The sequence below is a fragment of the Takifugu flavidus genome, chromosome 1, assembly GCF_003711565.1.
Source record: "Takifugu flavidus isolate HTHZ2018 chromosome 1, ASM371156v2, whole genome shotgun sequence".
In the NCBI taxonomy this organism is placed as follows: Eukaryota; Metazoa; Chordata; class Actinopteri; order Tetraodontiformes; family Tetraodontidae; genus Takifugu; species Takifugu flavidus.
Window position 1 is genome coordinate 13,758,583 of NC_079520.1, and position 15,926 is coordinate 13,774,508.

General features: G+C 40.7%; 1 protein-coding gene and 1 long non-coding RNA gene across 2 annotated transcripts in view; one reads left to right on the plus strand and one right to left on the minus strand.

The window, feature by feature from the left end:
• itgbl1 (integrin, beta-like 1) overlaps window positions 1-15,926 on the plus strand; it is a 25,011-nt gene continuing 9,085 nt past the window's right edge. The window contains exons 1-7 of the mRNA XM_057036912.1: window positions 1-280; window positions 2,958-3,160; window positions 7,649-7,795; window positions 8,211-8,333; window positions 8,949-9,089; window positions 12,448-12,588; window positions 13,053-13,199. Of these exons, the coding sequence (XP_056892892.1) occupies window positions 189-280; window positions 2,958-3,160; window positions 7,649-7,795; window positions 8,211-8,333; window positions 8,949-9,089; window positions 12,448-12,588; window positions 13,053-13,199 (994 nt within the window). The 5' untranslated portion in view covers window positions 1-188. The remainder of the gene's footprint in view (window positions 281-2,957; window positions 3,161-7,648; window positions 7,796-8,210; window positions 8,334-8,948; window positions 9,090-12,447; window positions 12,589-13,052; window positions 13,200-15,926) is intronic.
• LOC130528046 (uncharacterized) lies at window positions 2,342-3,080 on the minus strand. The gene is made up of 2 exons (XR_008951181.1): window positions 2,940-3,080; window positions 2,342-2,682 (listed from the first exon to the last, which is right to left on the minus strand). It is a non-coding gene; the product is annotated as an uncharacterized LOC130528046 (long non-coding RNA).

The window sequence follows — 15,926 nt, forward strand, 5'->3', positions numbered from 1 at the left end:
GCACTTGCATTTGGAAGACTGTTGGCCTTTGAAGAGACTGGGCCAGCTGAGGCCAGCCTGCTGCTTTCTCTCCTTCCCTCCTTTCTCTTTTCTCCCTCGCTCTCTCTTCCAGTCCTGTCTTTTTAAAAGGACAAGGATCAGGAAATTCCTTCAAGCTATTTTACTTTAGGTTTCAGTGGGATTTAAACATGCACACAGTGGTTTTGGTACAGTCCGTGTTGGCGCCGTTGTTGCTCATTCTGCTCTCTGCCGTGGAGGACACTTTGTTACAATCTCTAAGGTGAGTTTTCTCAACCCCCCCCCCCCCCCATTTTGGTTTATTTTGGGATAGTGTAGAGAGCAACATGAGAGAGAGAGGCTCAGAATTTTGCTGAAAGAGAAAAGTTTTGGAGGGAAGAATGTGCAAAGGGTTTAGGGTGTGCAGCTATTTGTGAGTGTATCTTTGCTGCTTTACCCTAATTTATTCTACAAGTTAAAATATTCCAGGTTTTCTATTTCTTACCATTGTGAAGCATTACAATATTTTATCGTCTACCACATACTGCTGTTTGATTTGGAGATTATTTAAGGACGTCACAACAATTCTATGCCAGAGTTTTATGGTTGTGAGGCGTGACCTATGAGGAATGAACAGCTTTTCTAAGCATGCAAATACAGAGAAATGGCCATTTTGTTATTTTTAGGACAAAGAGGTCCAGACTTTCTGACAGTGTACAGGAGATAATTTATATGATATTTATGAAGTCCTCCTCCCCTGCTGGGTGGCTGAAAGTATGAAGTTCATCAACTTCACTAGTATGAAAAAGTATCTATGTATGGTAAGTTAAGGGATGGGCATTTCATTTTGTCTGGCGCTTTAAGTTTAGTTCAAATGTTGTAAGGTGCATCGGCATCTTTATGAGGCCCCTCCCAATTTCAGAAATCTGTTCCCCATTCCAACAATTTCCATAAGACTATTTATATAATTTCCTTCCATTCCTGCCCCGTAACATGTGGTGAGGACATTAGTTATCGCTGCGATGTTCATCTTCACAGGGTCTGCTCCATGTAGCTTTTTTCTCCTTTCTCAAGTGGAAAAAAATGCACTGCCCAAGCCTTGAAGCAACACATGCCGCACATATACCAGCAGTGTCTCTTTGAGGGAACTCTAGGACTCAAATGACTGCTTTTGGAAAGCCTATAAGCCCTACAGGAAGGACTCCCCAGGGACAAGTGCAGAGCTCACCATCTTCGCCTCACTTTGTGGTGAAGGAAGCTCATAAAATTCATGGTGAAACACAATATACAACCATGAAAAACAAAAAACATTTTGGGTGGAGTTTATATTGTATTGATGAAACCCTACGTGGCAGACACACTCATTAATAAAAATATTAAAGATGATAGCAAAGCCTGTCATGGGGGGGCATTTACTAGCTTGGGTCTCATCATCATCCTCCTCCTCTGCATTTAAATTGCTGTACAGTTGAGGCAGCATCAAGGTCTGGCCGGCAGCTGTGCAACAGATGTAATAGCAGTTCAGACGGAGGGAGGATGGGACAGTGTTAAAGCAGTGGCAGCAAAGATGAGGTTCATGGCCAAAAATCACTCCCTGCACAGAGAAGTCTGGAATGCAAAAAAGCATTAACTGCTTACCTCTGGAGTTCCACAGTGGAACAAAAAGGGAGTGTCATGGCATGCAAATGCTTGCTGGTATCTCAAAATTCTACAACATTATACTGTATTATTCAACAATATTCTCCCAGGTGACCTCTACTTTTAACCCTTTTCATACATTTTTTTTCTTTTCTTTTCATACGTTTTCTTCATGCCTGTTTAAGGCCTGGATACTTTTCACATAATTTATCAGTCTATATGGGAGAATTACATACATTTCTATTTAGCAGTGATGACTCCAAGTAGACAATTTTTTTTTTGTTTGTTTATTTCAATATGAATGTATTGAAAGATTTATAATTCAGTCAGTAATTCAGGCTGAAGTTTTCAGACGGTACTTTTAACTTCAATGCAAAAAGCAACCTCAATGTCATGTTTTCATCTTTATATATTATAAGAAAAGGTGAAGGATTAGTCCCACATCACCATTATGCTATCTCAGGAACAAAGAGGCTGTCGGCTCTTGAGGCATGAGAGGAAAAAAGGCTTTTGTGACCTTTTAATGACACGTGAACGATGCACATTCTTGCTCCATTTCTACTGTGTCTTGTTCTGACACTGGACTGTTCAGCAGGGTGGGATCAGAAAAAGAATGTTAGGAAGAATCCAAATGAAACAAAGCTCACTGAGATATCACATAAAACCAACTCACCCTCAGAAACAGAATGTGTTAAATAAAGGCAAAGTTTTTGTTGTTTTGTTTGAGCATTTTAATAAATGGGTAATTTTTTTTCTATTTCCATGTTTATTTAAAAAAACAAACAAACAATAAAAACTAGTAGCTGGGATCTGAAAGGTCACACTTATTCCACTATTTTATGCATTTTATGCAGTTCACTTGATCTTTATTTATATAATGTATAGTGGGCTCCTGCTGGCTGGGTAAAGAAGGAAGCAGATATAGGAGAGAACAAACATACATCATACATGCAAAGAGATTAAAAAGAGGGAGGAATCAAAGCTGGAGCTGAGGGGGTCAGTGAAGCCAGTTTGAAGGTCAGTGCACAACCATGGGGCCGACGAGTCCTGTAGATGGATGCAGGGAGAAGTAGAGGAGGGGAGAGAAGTGCAGAAAACTACACACACAAAAAAATAGTAAGGAATGTTGGATGAAAAGTCGAAAAGAGGAACACAAAATTGAGTCCATGACTATTTGTTTATTTCTCCATAGTGAAACTGTTTGCACTGTCATTCTTTCCTCTTAGCTGTGGTGCAAACAGACACTGGTGGCAGAACACTTGACCCTTAACGTCAGACACTTCTGATACTGCTTTGCAACTGACCTTCCTCCTTTTTCCCAGCCAGGTGGGTGGTGTGTGTCGACTGTCCACGGAATCATCGCTGCGCCGCTGCAGGACGCCTGATGGCAAAATCTGTAGTGGGAGGGGCAAGTGCGAGTGTGGCGTCTGTTTTTGCACGGCTTCTGATCCAGGGAAGTTTTACGGTCCACGCTGCGAGTGCCAAGAGTGGGTTTGTGCCACATTTAATGGGAAAACCTGCAACGGTGCGTTCAGCGACATTGGAAATGACACAGTACACATTAAGATGTCATCATAATCAAATATTTGGCAGTAAAAATAGAGAACTTGTGGACATGTATAATTCCACTGCTTGAGCTTGTTTAAATGAATTAAAAGGTTTCACAGGTGCACTTTTGTTACTTTTCAGCCAAGACTAGAAGTGTGCAACACCAAACAACAACCCTGCTATAATTCCACATGTTTCATTAACACCAGGACGTTTTTTACCCTTGACTTTACCTTGTTTAAAGCTTGTAACTACAGTATAAAAAAAACCCCATGCAGAACGATTCAGAGGCATAAAATTTTCATTCTGCTGCATAAAGATCTTAGCCCGGAGGAGAAAAGGAAAAGTTTGAAACCTGTTACTAAGATTTACTGCACCAGACATTTATCAGCAGAAATATTCAGAGTCAGAGTTTGATTAGTGAACCTGTAAGAAAAAGGAACCCTCATTTTTGTCCGCCCTCCTCTGTACTCACTTGGCTATGAGGGTCAGCGTTTAATGGAGATGTGCCTCCAGAATAGGTCTAATGGAGATATGTGTCTAGGTCTGCGAGTGCGTGCATGTGTGGAGCTATGGTGATTTATTTTGGAAGACAAGTTGGCAACTGTGAGGAGCTCATTATGGTTCAGCAGTCTGGAGTGAGAAGACCATGTTTCAGTCTGATAATAGGTTTCACTCACTGGTACACGGACTGCAAATGGAGAGGAGATGTAGCAGAAGAGGGATTGGTTTTCACACCACTATTGGACACACAAACACACACACACCCACACACACACACACACACACACACACACACACACATTCTCGTTGGTCATTGGCGTTTTCTGAGCTGTTGGAGCTAAGCAGCCAAATTTTTACCCTCCGGCTCTCTTATCTCTGCTTCTCACAACTGCTTGCTGATAACATCCAATAGATTTCTATATTTTTCTCCTTCAGGATAAACTTGGTGTTTAAGAACTTGCAGCCACCCCACAGCTGCAATGGTCTGTTTACTTGAGTGACAGTCATCATTCAAAGCCTATTACATTTAAAACATCTAAACTCTGAATGGCATGGATCGCTTATCCAGTCAGCATATGTTTGACAGTAAAAAAGAAAAAAGAATGCTTTAGATCTTAGGTCTTGGTTCTTTGGGGGAGGGTGTTTATGCATGTTTTTTTATTAGGTGCTGTCAGGCATGAAGTTCAGCTGAGCTGCAGCTCTTTCTCCATTATGCTATGTATTGTCAGAGTTTTCAAATGAATATAGTAAGTTGCCCTGGGTGTTCCTGACTGATGCATGCTGAGATGCATTAGTGAGCGTCCTGCTTCATATCCAGAAAATGTCCCTTTTCAGGGGAAGCCTCTTATATGCAGAATGAAGATGGCTTCAGTAAATATCAAGGAAAACATCTTAACCTAAATTTTAAATCCACTGCCTTTACAGACAGACAGACAGACAGACAGACAGACAGACAGACAGACAGACAGACAGACAGACAGACAGACAGACAGACAGACAGACAGACAGATAGATAGATAGATAGATAGATAGATAGATAGATAGATAGATAGATAGATAGATAGATAGATAGATAGATTCAATATGATGTATTTGCAAGAGAGAATGACACATTTCCTTGGAGAATTGACCTTTTCTATTATTGATGAGCTCCAAAATGGCCTTCACAGCTTTTCCTATTTTTCCCATCATTGATGGGCAACCTGAAATCTCTTGTACTGACTGTTTGTCTTTCTCTCTCTGTGTCCCTCTTTTTCTCTCCCTCTATGCTGAACCGCTTCTTTCCCTGTTTGGGTGTTTTGGTCAGACAGGCTTGCTTCTTTGCCACCCATCATACTTTTTCACTGCCAGAAACACAGAGGGTGAAAGGGAGGGCGTACAGGGTTTGAAAAACACCACTCTAATGAAAGCATTTGTTATGAGGTTAGCACTTGGTTATGGAAAGGATTACAAGTGTTTAAATCATTTTCAGTTTCATTTGAAAATGACAATTACCATTTATATAACAGTATTTAGTTAATGTAAGGTCACTACTTTCGTTTTGTTTGGTCAAAAATTATTCAGTTCTCTATGCATCCTTAGTTAGTAATCCATCAGTTAGTAATGGTGCCACCCTGTAACTTTAAAATGATATAGATGATATCTACTGGGTTATTTCCCCCATACTTACATATTTTTAAGCACAAATATGCTAATTTTGGACATGTATATCCTGGCTCAGTTTGACTTGCATGCAGTCTGCAATCCAGTTTCTCTCCGCATGATTAAAATGGTTTTAGCCAGTTCACGTGCTACTGTTGATTCATTTCCATTCTGTACGCTTCTGTTCTGAGCCAGAGGGTCAGCGAGGGGTGGAATAGCAGAAAAAACAGCTGTTTCAATGTAAAATATAGATGATTTCAAACAGGATTAGTTAAAGATCCCAACACATTGAGGCCTTATTACAGCAAGAGACGGCAACTCCTCCATGGCTCTGCCTGTTGTTAATGTAAAATGTATTCAGATTTTTTTTCCCCCACCTGTTGTCACAGTGGAATGTACTCTTTCATTTATTTAATCCCATAAAATTGTTATTCTACAACATATTCTAGTGTGCTCTTGAGATATTTTTTTCTAGGCAGCGCGTCTCAGTGGTGAATCACATAATGATTTCAGCGTGGGCTGTAAAAAAAGGAATCCACTCAAGTCTTTTGGAAGTTAAAAGCTGCAAATTACAGCTGCAATACTAAAAGTATGAAGAAGTTTCAAGTTGTCATCAGAATAGTCGTGTGGGCTAAAAAGACGGACAGAAATCTCCTCGCTGTGAGGACGGTGTGTGCACAGAGAAGCAGTTTCCATTTTAGACAGGTGTCTCATAACCCTGATGCACTGCTGTTTCACGCTCTGTAAACCACAGGCCGTTGAACGCAGGGAAGACTAATTACTCAGTGTAATGAGTTCCATGTTATACAGAAGTGGATGCAAACAAAGATGAATTATCTGGAGCTGAAGTACCCTCTGTGATCACATAATCTCAAACTATTTCGATTTGCAGCCTTAAATATTTTATGTTTTAACAATGTTTCCATTTAAATGAAAGCACATCCAAAAATATCTCCAGATGTAGGTGACATTCTGTGCTTGCTACCCACTGTTTATGCAGGATTATACAGCTTAGAGTTCCCCCACAATGCCTGATTGCATTTACTCTACTCAATAAGGACTGTAAAAGCTGCTCACACTTATAAACTGTCTCTGATGATGTCACCAGGCAGGTGCTGGCTTGGTGATGAGCGGTATTGTGCATGCCTGTCTGGGGAAATGGACTTCAACACCCCCAACCCAGAGAGAATTATTGCTCAGGAAGCTTGAGTGGGGGGGGGGGGGGGGGGGATAAGCTGTTGACAGGCAGGCACCTTCCCACTCAAATAAACTTTCGCCTAGTAGACAATGAGCGGCCATTATATATGTCAGAGTGATAGCCAAGCACAAATTTATGGGGAACAGTGGGTGGCAAATGCTGCCGAATAAAGTTGAAAGACTTAAAACGATTCAGTTTCGTTCTTTTTTATTTATATTTATTTATTGGGGGGAGTTTTAGTTCCCATCAAAACTACATATTAAAGAAGAAACGCCCAAAATTTAGATTGCATGCATTCTATATGATTGCTCTAACCTGGCTAAAATCGCTCAATTAATAATTTAGTTGGTTATTTTTATTGTTATTATGCTGATTTTGCATGTAGAGAGATATAATGGTCAAAATAGTGTGCAGTAAAATATCAATGTGGCTATCCTATATATCCATACACACAAATTATTTTGAAGTCTAAAGAAATGTTTCACATATGCATGCTCATCATTTCACATTTAATGCACTGACCTCATGCATATTCCTTTGACGTGTATGTTTAGTATTCTTCATCTTGCGTGAACCCTCTTCCAGGTTTCCCTTGAGATACAGTATATCGATAATGAGAGACGAGGGACTTGCTTGTAGTTAATGACTGATGGATAGCCCTTGGAAAGGACACTGCATTAAAATGATGAACGAGTCAGAAGGATGATTGAGGGTGACACACATGGCCCCTCACAGCACAATAGAATTGGAACAACATTTATAATAACTTGTCAACAGCCCTGATTTCCACTTACTTTCCATGTTTCGTGCTGTTCAGCAATCAGAATGATGAGAAATAGTTATGCCAGTTTGGGTCCTTTAAACAGCTACAGTGAGTGATGGTGATCAACCGTCAAACAATCACAGAAATATTGTCTCTCCTTGTATAAAACTGGGTTTTACAATAAAAGGAAGTCACTGTCTGCCTACTAAATATTTCAATAAAACTCACTGATAAATGGTGTGCTATTGCTTATCTATCACAGTGAATATGTGAAAGCCAATGCACAGGTAAATAAAAAGAATATTACTATTACTACTACTATTCGAATAAGCTCTGATGTTTGTCATGTTGCACTTCAGACCGTGGCTACTGTGATTGCGGGTCTTGTGAGTGTGACGAAGGCTGGTCTGGGGATGCCTGCCAGTTCCAGGAGGAGTGTAACCTATCCAAAAAGAAGAGCAAAGAGCTGTGCAAAAACCCACAGGGGGTGGTGTGCTCCAAAAGAGGTAGTGCTCTCTCTCTCTCTCTGAAACTCACATGTACATTCTTCAGTAAGAGTTAATTGTATTGTACATAGCATTGCTATGTACTAATATAGAGGTTATGAAGAAAAAGATGTTATTATTGACTGGTAATATCCTGTTAACCATCGTACCATATCTCTTACACTTTCTGCACTACTACATCCATTTTGAATTAACTGCAGAGATCTCAACCATCTTCAGCATCTAGGCATTGGCTCCATGTGCGGACATATATTTATTTGTAAGACAACTCTTATTTGAACAGTTGAATCTTTGGGTTCCACAAAGACCATTTATGCATACATTTGTCTTTAGTTAAAGCACGCTCTGTCTTTACCAACAAAAGCAAGCCCGACCTTTTCCCAAGGTATAATCTCACTCTACCTATCTTCGATAGGCTCCTGCCACTGTGGTAGCTGTATGTGTGACGACAGTGACAACAGAGGTCTGGTAACCGGAGTCTTCTGTGAGTGTGACGACAGCGAGTGTCTTGATGAGGACACCGGAGAGGTGTGTGGAGGTACGCCCAGCTGACCATGTATACCACATTGTTAGCATCCAGCCAGTCATTTATTTGGTCTTGTTTCTCACTATCTTTTTTAAGGAGTTTTCAATCCAAAAGCAGAGGTTTGACTATTACTACTATTACTATGGTAATGGTTTATTTTGTGCCATCTTAAAGTTTGTGTACCCTCCCCGTGACCTCAAAAGGGATAAAGCGGTTAAGAAGAGACGAGACATCATAAAATAGATATCACTGTTTGTTAAACCTGTTTAGTAGTTTTTAATATTAAACCTTTAGCTCATAACCATCTGCTGCTGGTGGCCAAATAATGAATTGGATGGTAATATTAAGTTGGCATTACTAGATGAAAAAAAAAGATCAGAGTATATAATCATGTCTTTAATCAGTATATAATCAAGGCTAGTATGCGGTGAGCCCAGATAAATCTATGTTAATTAGGATTTGGTTATGATTTAATTAAAATTCAAGTGTCATCACCATTCTTTTTTCTGTGGTTTGATAATTTAGGTCAATTAGAGCTGGTAACTAACATGTTACATTAATGCATTTGACAGCACTACAGTAGACGGGTAAGAAATGTTAACATTCATTATACATTATATATTTCAGGACATGGCCAATGTTATTGTGGAAACTGTTACTGTGCTGCTGGTTGGCATGGAGACAAATGTGAATTCCAGTGTGACATCAGCCCATGGGAAAGCAAGCGGAGATGCACGTCTCCAGATGGCAAAATCTGCAGCAACAGAGGTGTGTTGACATGCTGCAAGTCAGTACATTCTACACCATCAAACCTATTAACGCCCTCTTTTTTAAACACCGAAATGATAGCAGTGTAATATAGCCACGAAAGCTGTTGCTCATCCAGGTCATAGTAATTGATCGAAGGCTAAGAGAATCAACTGGACTGTAGAAAGAGCTGAAGAACTGCTCTGGAACTGGCAAAGCCTCTCTGAGGTGAAACATCTTCCAGCAGCTCTCAACAGGCTACTAGACCTCAGTGAAGTGTAATGCAGCAATACAGCATTCATAGAATAAATGTGTGTGTGTGTGTGTGTGTGTGTGTGTGTGTGTGTGTGTGTGTGTGTGTGTGTGTGTGTGTGTAAAGAGAGAGAGAGAGAGAGAGAGAGAGAGAGAGAAGGCAGGCTCTGTCCTTATGTAAATACCATAAAATCATCAGAGCCTGCTGGACAGGAAGTCATCAAAATAGCTACACAAGTATAGCCCAGGGATTTACTAAAGCTCTCTAAAATTAATTACACAGGCTGGCTGAGGGCTGGCAAAGTGATGGGTGCTAAATGGAATAAACCTCATTTCCCGAAGCCTATGATATGTGGTGAACAATCATCATTAGTGTGCACCAGTTAGTAAAAACTACATAACTACGGTAACACAGGTTCATGTGTATACAAAAACTGCTCTAATGCTCTAAAAAAACCAGATCCATCATCATTTTGTGGGACTGTAACAAGTGATAGATGTCTTCAAATAGTTTGATATTAGAATATGGAATCAATTCTTGAATGGACATTTCTTAATTCTTGTTGGCAGTAGACTAATCTTCCTTTACAACACAGTGACTATAATTCCTGGGGATTATAGGATTGGATCAAGGATAGGGGCTGCATAGAGAAACCATTGATTTAATTATCATAATGTAACAACGCAGAGATGTGTATTTCCCATTTCAATCTCATTACACAGTCAAAACTATTATTTCTTTTGTCTATCCACACTCTGAAATGAAAATGAAATTAAACATATAAGAGATTGTACGGTCACATATGAATCAAATTTCTGGTGTGAATCAATGACACAGACATCAGTTTTTAGCCATACAGCAGGGATTTTCCTTTGAAGGCCCAGGATATAAACGCTCTGATGGAGCTGGGATTTCATAAGACATTTCTGCGCAGTAACTGTGGGATCTGACATCTAAGACCAGACTGTGACATTTATGGCAGACATAAAAGCACATGGCTCAATAAATTCAGGGCTCCGGGGTTACAAGGTGGTGAGGGAGAGTGAACCCGGTGCCAAGGCACAGAAACGAGGCATCCGCAGCCAAAAGGCTTGCCAGCTGGCTCGGCTCCCCTGGAGTTCCCTAAGTTCTGCCATTGCTGATAAGAGAAAATAGGATTTCCAATATCTCCTAGTCAGCTGATGGACTGCTTGAGATTTAACAAAAATGAGAGACAAACAGATAACGAGGAAGAAATAGCTCCAGGTTCATTACAGAGCACACACATACACACAACCTGAAACTTCTATCTTTCTGAGGACTTCCACAGGACTAATGCATTATCCAGCTCCTTACTCTAACCCTAACCATCCCAACTAACCCAACTCTAACCTAAACCCAATTCGACCATGTCTTAACCCTTAAACAATCCTTTAAAGTTGTGACAACCAGCCAAAAAGTCATTAATTGCCAAAATGTCCCCACTTTGTTAGTAGAATGTGGATATTGGTGCTCACTATGTAGCAAGCACAAGAACACACACACACACACACACACACACACACACACACATTCACACAAATATACTTGCACTTATACCCTTCATTCATAGACATAACACACTGAAGAAAAATAAGATTACTTCAAAGATTAAAGACTTTTTAAATGCACAGAAAAGGCCAATTGCCTGCAAATGTTGTTAAATCTGTTAAAATCTGTGCTGGTGAACACCTAATTTGCTGAGATAATCCATCCACTTCACAGATGTGGCATACCAAGATGCCGTCAGACAGCATGATTCTTGCACAGGTGGGCCTCTGGCTGCCCACGGTTATAAGACACACTAAAATGTGCAGTTTTATCACACAGCACAGCCACAGATGATAAAAGTTCTCATAGGAGCATCCAATTGGCATGACTGAAGGACTGTCTGCCAGGGCTGTTGACCGTGAACTGAATGGTCTCTTGTCTACCATAAGCCGACTCCGAAGGTGTTCCAGAGAATTTGGCAGTACATCCAACTGTAGACCACATGTAACCACACCAGTCCACGGCCTCTCCATCCAGCATCTTCACCTCCAAGACCATCTGTGACCAGCCATCCGGACAGCTGCTAAAACAATTGTTGCCACAAACAATTTTTGCCAAAAACCTTCAGAAAACATTTCAGGCAAGCTCATCTGCATGCTTGTCATCCTCATCAGGGTCTCCACCTGACTGCAGTTCATCATCGTTACCGACTTTAGTTGGCAAATGTTCACATTTGACAGCAACTGGCACTTTAGAGAGGCGTTCTCTTCACAAATGAATCCGGCTTTTATCTGTACTGGGCAGATGGCAGACTGTGGGTGAGAGGTTTGCTGACCTCAATGTTGTAGAGTCAAGTGTCCCATGGTGACAGAGGGATATGTTTTGGACCACGAACACGGGTGTCTCGTAATGATGGAAATTTGAAAGCACAGAAATGGCATGATGAGATCCTGAGGCCCAGTGTTGCGTGAGTCATCCACCACCATCGTTTCATGTCGCAGCATGATACTGCACAGAAAATATCCCAGTTTTTGGATGGCCAGCAGACTCACTGGACATGTCAGCCAGTGATCCGTCATCATCGGTCTACAAGATAGCACGTTCCAGTTCCTACCAATATCCAGTAACTTCGCACAACCACTGAAAAGGAGCGGGCCAACATTCCATAGGCGACAATCGACAACCCGATTAACTCGATACGAAGGAGACGTGTTGCGCTGCATGAAGCAAATGGTGGTGAACACAGATCCTGACTGGTTTTGTGATACCCCACCCACTCAATACAGATTTTAGAGTTTGGCCTTTTATTTTGGGCTGCCTAACAACAGTTGTTACCCAACTCCCTACAGTAACTCTAACCTAAAGTTAAATTTAATCTCAACCTTAAGCCACGTCAACTCTTTAGCAGTCCTTTGAATTTGCAAAGATGTGCTCACTTTGAATGAGCATTTTGATACTCAATACACACACACACACACACACACACTTAAACCTCCCCTTATTCACAGTGTCACTAATGTGTTATAATGTCTTACCTTTTAGTTCAAGCAAACACATTTTCTCCTCAAAGGGGATTAATGCAGTGTGAATATACAGCGTTGTTGTTGTTGCTCTCAGGAACGTGTGTGTGCGGAGAGTGTAACTGCTATGATGTGGATCCCTCTGGCGACTGGGGAGATATACACGGAGACACCTGCGAGTGTGATGAGAGGAACTGTCATGCAACGTATGATCGATACACAGATGACTTCTGCTCAGGTATCCATGCTTTTATCTTGATATGAAGCATGTCTGAGTGTATCACATCAGTAGTCCCTCATGCAGACATTGAAACAAACCAAGCATTTTTATTTATGGCAACAGAGTCAATTTTATTCAGCTTTTCCTAAAACTTTAGTGGAATCAATTTATATAATTGCCAATATTCTATTACACATGACATTAAAGTTATTTTGCTTTACTTTCCAAAAGCAACGCACAGTAAAATGTTAATGTAACCAACCGAGCTGTTGGACTACAAGATGCAATGAAGTTAGGGGCGTGGACACATTCATCTTTTCTTCCTGTCATGCATTTTGCACATATTTCCCCCACGAATCAGAAAGCAATTAATGCATAAAAGCTGGCAACGCAATTTATTTGTCTTGACCTCTTTGATGAAAGCGGCATTTTGTGGCTTGTGCTTTTATGCATTTTTTTCTTTTCCTCCCTTTCCCCGGCAGGTCACGGCCAGTGTAATTGTGGTAAGTGTAGCTGTAAGGAGGGATGGACTGGGAAGAAGTGTGAGCATCCATTCTCTTGCCCTCTCTCTCTGGAAAGCAGTATGAAGAAGTGTCACGGAACGTCCAATTTGCCCTGCTTTGGACGAGGTACGTGGTCTCCACTTCCCTTCCTGTTGCCATGGTTACCGCACCAGGGCTATAATTTTTCCTCACCTCTCGGTATAAAATAGGTCACTTCAAGCAGTTCATATTTCTTAATCCACCCAAAAGATGGATGTGAGCTGAGCAACAAAGCCCTGAAAATAGACAGATGTCATGGTGTCATAGAGAGGAAGCTTTGTTTTATTAGCCTTTCAGCAAACCCTCGTCGACCTTCCCTTACCGACTGCCTTCAGGGAAATCCTTGAAACTACAAGTGTTATTTCTTTCCTTAAGAGACTGACGGGATGAAGGCCGAGATAGGTCACCAATGGTTACTCATCGCATCAAGGAGGCCAATGATCAGATCAGTTTCTGAACATTCCTGTTGTAATATCTTTTAACTGCTGATTGAATAGAGATGCATGTGATTATAAAGGCCACAAAGAGTGAGTAAATATTGGATTGTTTGTGGGAAATTGGAGCCTATAATTCCTCATTATTACGAACACAACTATATTTCTCACTGAATTATTAAATTAAATCACTATTATATTCATGTTAGCAGGATTCCACTTATAAATGTTCAGGCTATTACAGTATTTATTGGTCAGAGGAAGCAGCTCAGTGAATGGCAATGCTGTGAATGTGAAGTACTGGACCTGCAAGGCATTATAACATATTCAGCACATTACAAGCTGAGAATTCACTTTGAATACTGACTCTGAGGGCAAGTGCCTTTACTTTACATTCCCTGTGCTTCCTCTGCCCACTTACCCTCTGAACACCAAGTGATCTTCATGTAGTTCAGGTTGTTACATAATAACAAAGTGTCTTAAGAAGCGAGGGAATGAGGCTGGACTCGTAAAATGTTGTTTCCCAGTGGCTGCAACAAAGACTTCAACGTTCCCGTCCATTAAGCCATTATAGCTATTAGCTATTATAAACACTTAGCGAGGCAGACAAGATGATTTTTAGCAAGCTCAAAACCAAGTGGAAAGAAATTGTGTCTGACATTCTCCACTTTTTGTGAGAAGAGCATTCACAGTTGCACTCCCTTGATTTCAAAGACTAATACCACTAATTGCACCTGATTTCTTTTAGAAAATCTGCAGGGCTTATTTGAACCTGTCACATAAAAAAGAAAGATGACTGTACCCTAATGAGAACATATATAGTAGAACGAATAGCAACGATCACGCTAAACTGATTAGAACCTGCTGGTGTTTCATTATGCTGCACAGCTTTCTTCTGAATCCTCCATGTGTATAAAGTGATAGTGGCATTAGAGCCAGTGGTGGCGACAAGTGTGGATGCTAAGCTGAACTGTGGGGATGATGGTGGTACAGACCTTACAAATACCAAATGAACCCAATGGAAGACGATAGCTAAGATGCTGCTGTTCTTCCGCTGACTGACACCTCACATTGTGCTTGAGTGTGGCCAATTGTTAATAAGATAAATTATCTAGTAGCCTCACAGTGGCCAAGACTTCTGGAAAATCGCTTGTACTTGTACTTTATATTGATGCAGTAATCAATCAGCGACAGTATGAGCCATTGTTCTGACTACTGCTGCACCATTCATTGTGTCCAAACATTTTTTAAAGGACCACCAATCAGTGCCCTCCTTGCTCACAATGGAGCAGATTCTACTGCTCCATTGTGAGCAAGGAGGGCAACCTGTGTTTGATCTTGGGGCCATGTAGATTTATCAGGGGGTTAATGGAAATAATTGATTCCCCGTATCATCTGATTGTGGGGAACGCTCCTCCACATTCTTTTCACTGCAACTATTTTCCAAATCAGATCAGAGGATACACAAACTGTAGCCTACGCTACACCATTGTAGAGGTCTGGGAATTCCTTTGGGGAAAACCACCTGAAGAAATTGTAGATATTCGAGGTAAATCAAATATTCTACATAAAGTACATTATGTATTTCACCTCTTCCCAGCTGACGCCAATTGACTTGAATGTGAGCTTCTAATATGATGTATAATTTTGGTTTGTAGTGTGTAGTTTATTCCTCCTTTCACCTCTTTATCCCTTTGCTTTAATCCCTCCCCCGTTTCATCAACTCAGTCATTTGATATTGTTAAACTGATTTGTTTGTCCATATTGTGTGTCTGTAGTACTTCTGATATCACCCCCCCCCCCCAGATAAAGACAGCAACAGTCACTCTTTATTTCTTATTCATGTGTTTCAGTCACAAGCTAAATTATGACTTGTGATTGTAAATTGTGTCTAAGCTGTGACAGAATTTAATCTCTCAAATGAAAGTGAATTGCAGCTGTATGACAACAGGGCTATTGTTGGATCGCAGTACCTCTCGTGTGTCACTGCCAATCCGCGTGTTCTTTAAATGAAGACTTCAAGTAAACAAATGTCAATTTCAAAATGTATTTAGCAAACAGATGTATTTAGCAAACAGATGTATTTAGCAAACAGAATCAATTTAACAAACAGAATCAATTCAAGATACAAATATTACAGAGCTCTGGGCCAGTTCATAACCCTAGCAACAACAAAGTCAATTGTCAGGGCATGAAGTCTGACGACCTAACTATCCCTTGACCCAGTCTTATATAGAAAGATATATGTAAATTATTGATGCTAATTCAGTCCAATCCAGTCCTTCTTCTTGGATGACCCCATCTTCTTCTTCCAGCCTCCTTTGGTGTTGGTGTGGTCCTTCTTGTCCATTATCTTCTCCAGATGGCCAGGTCCGAAGTC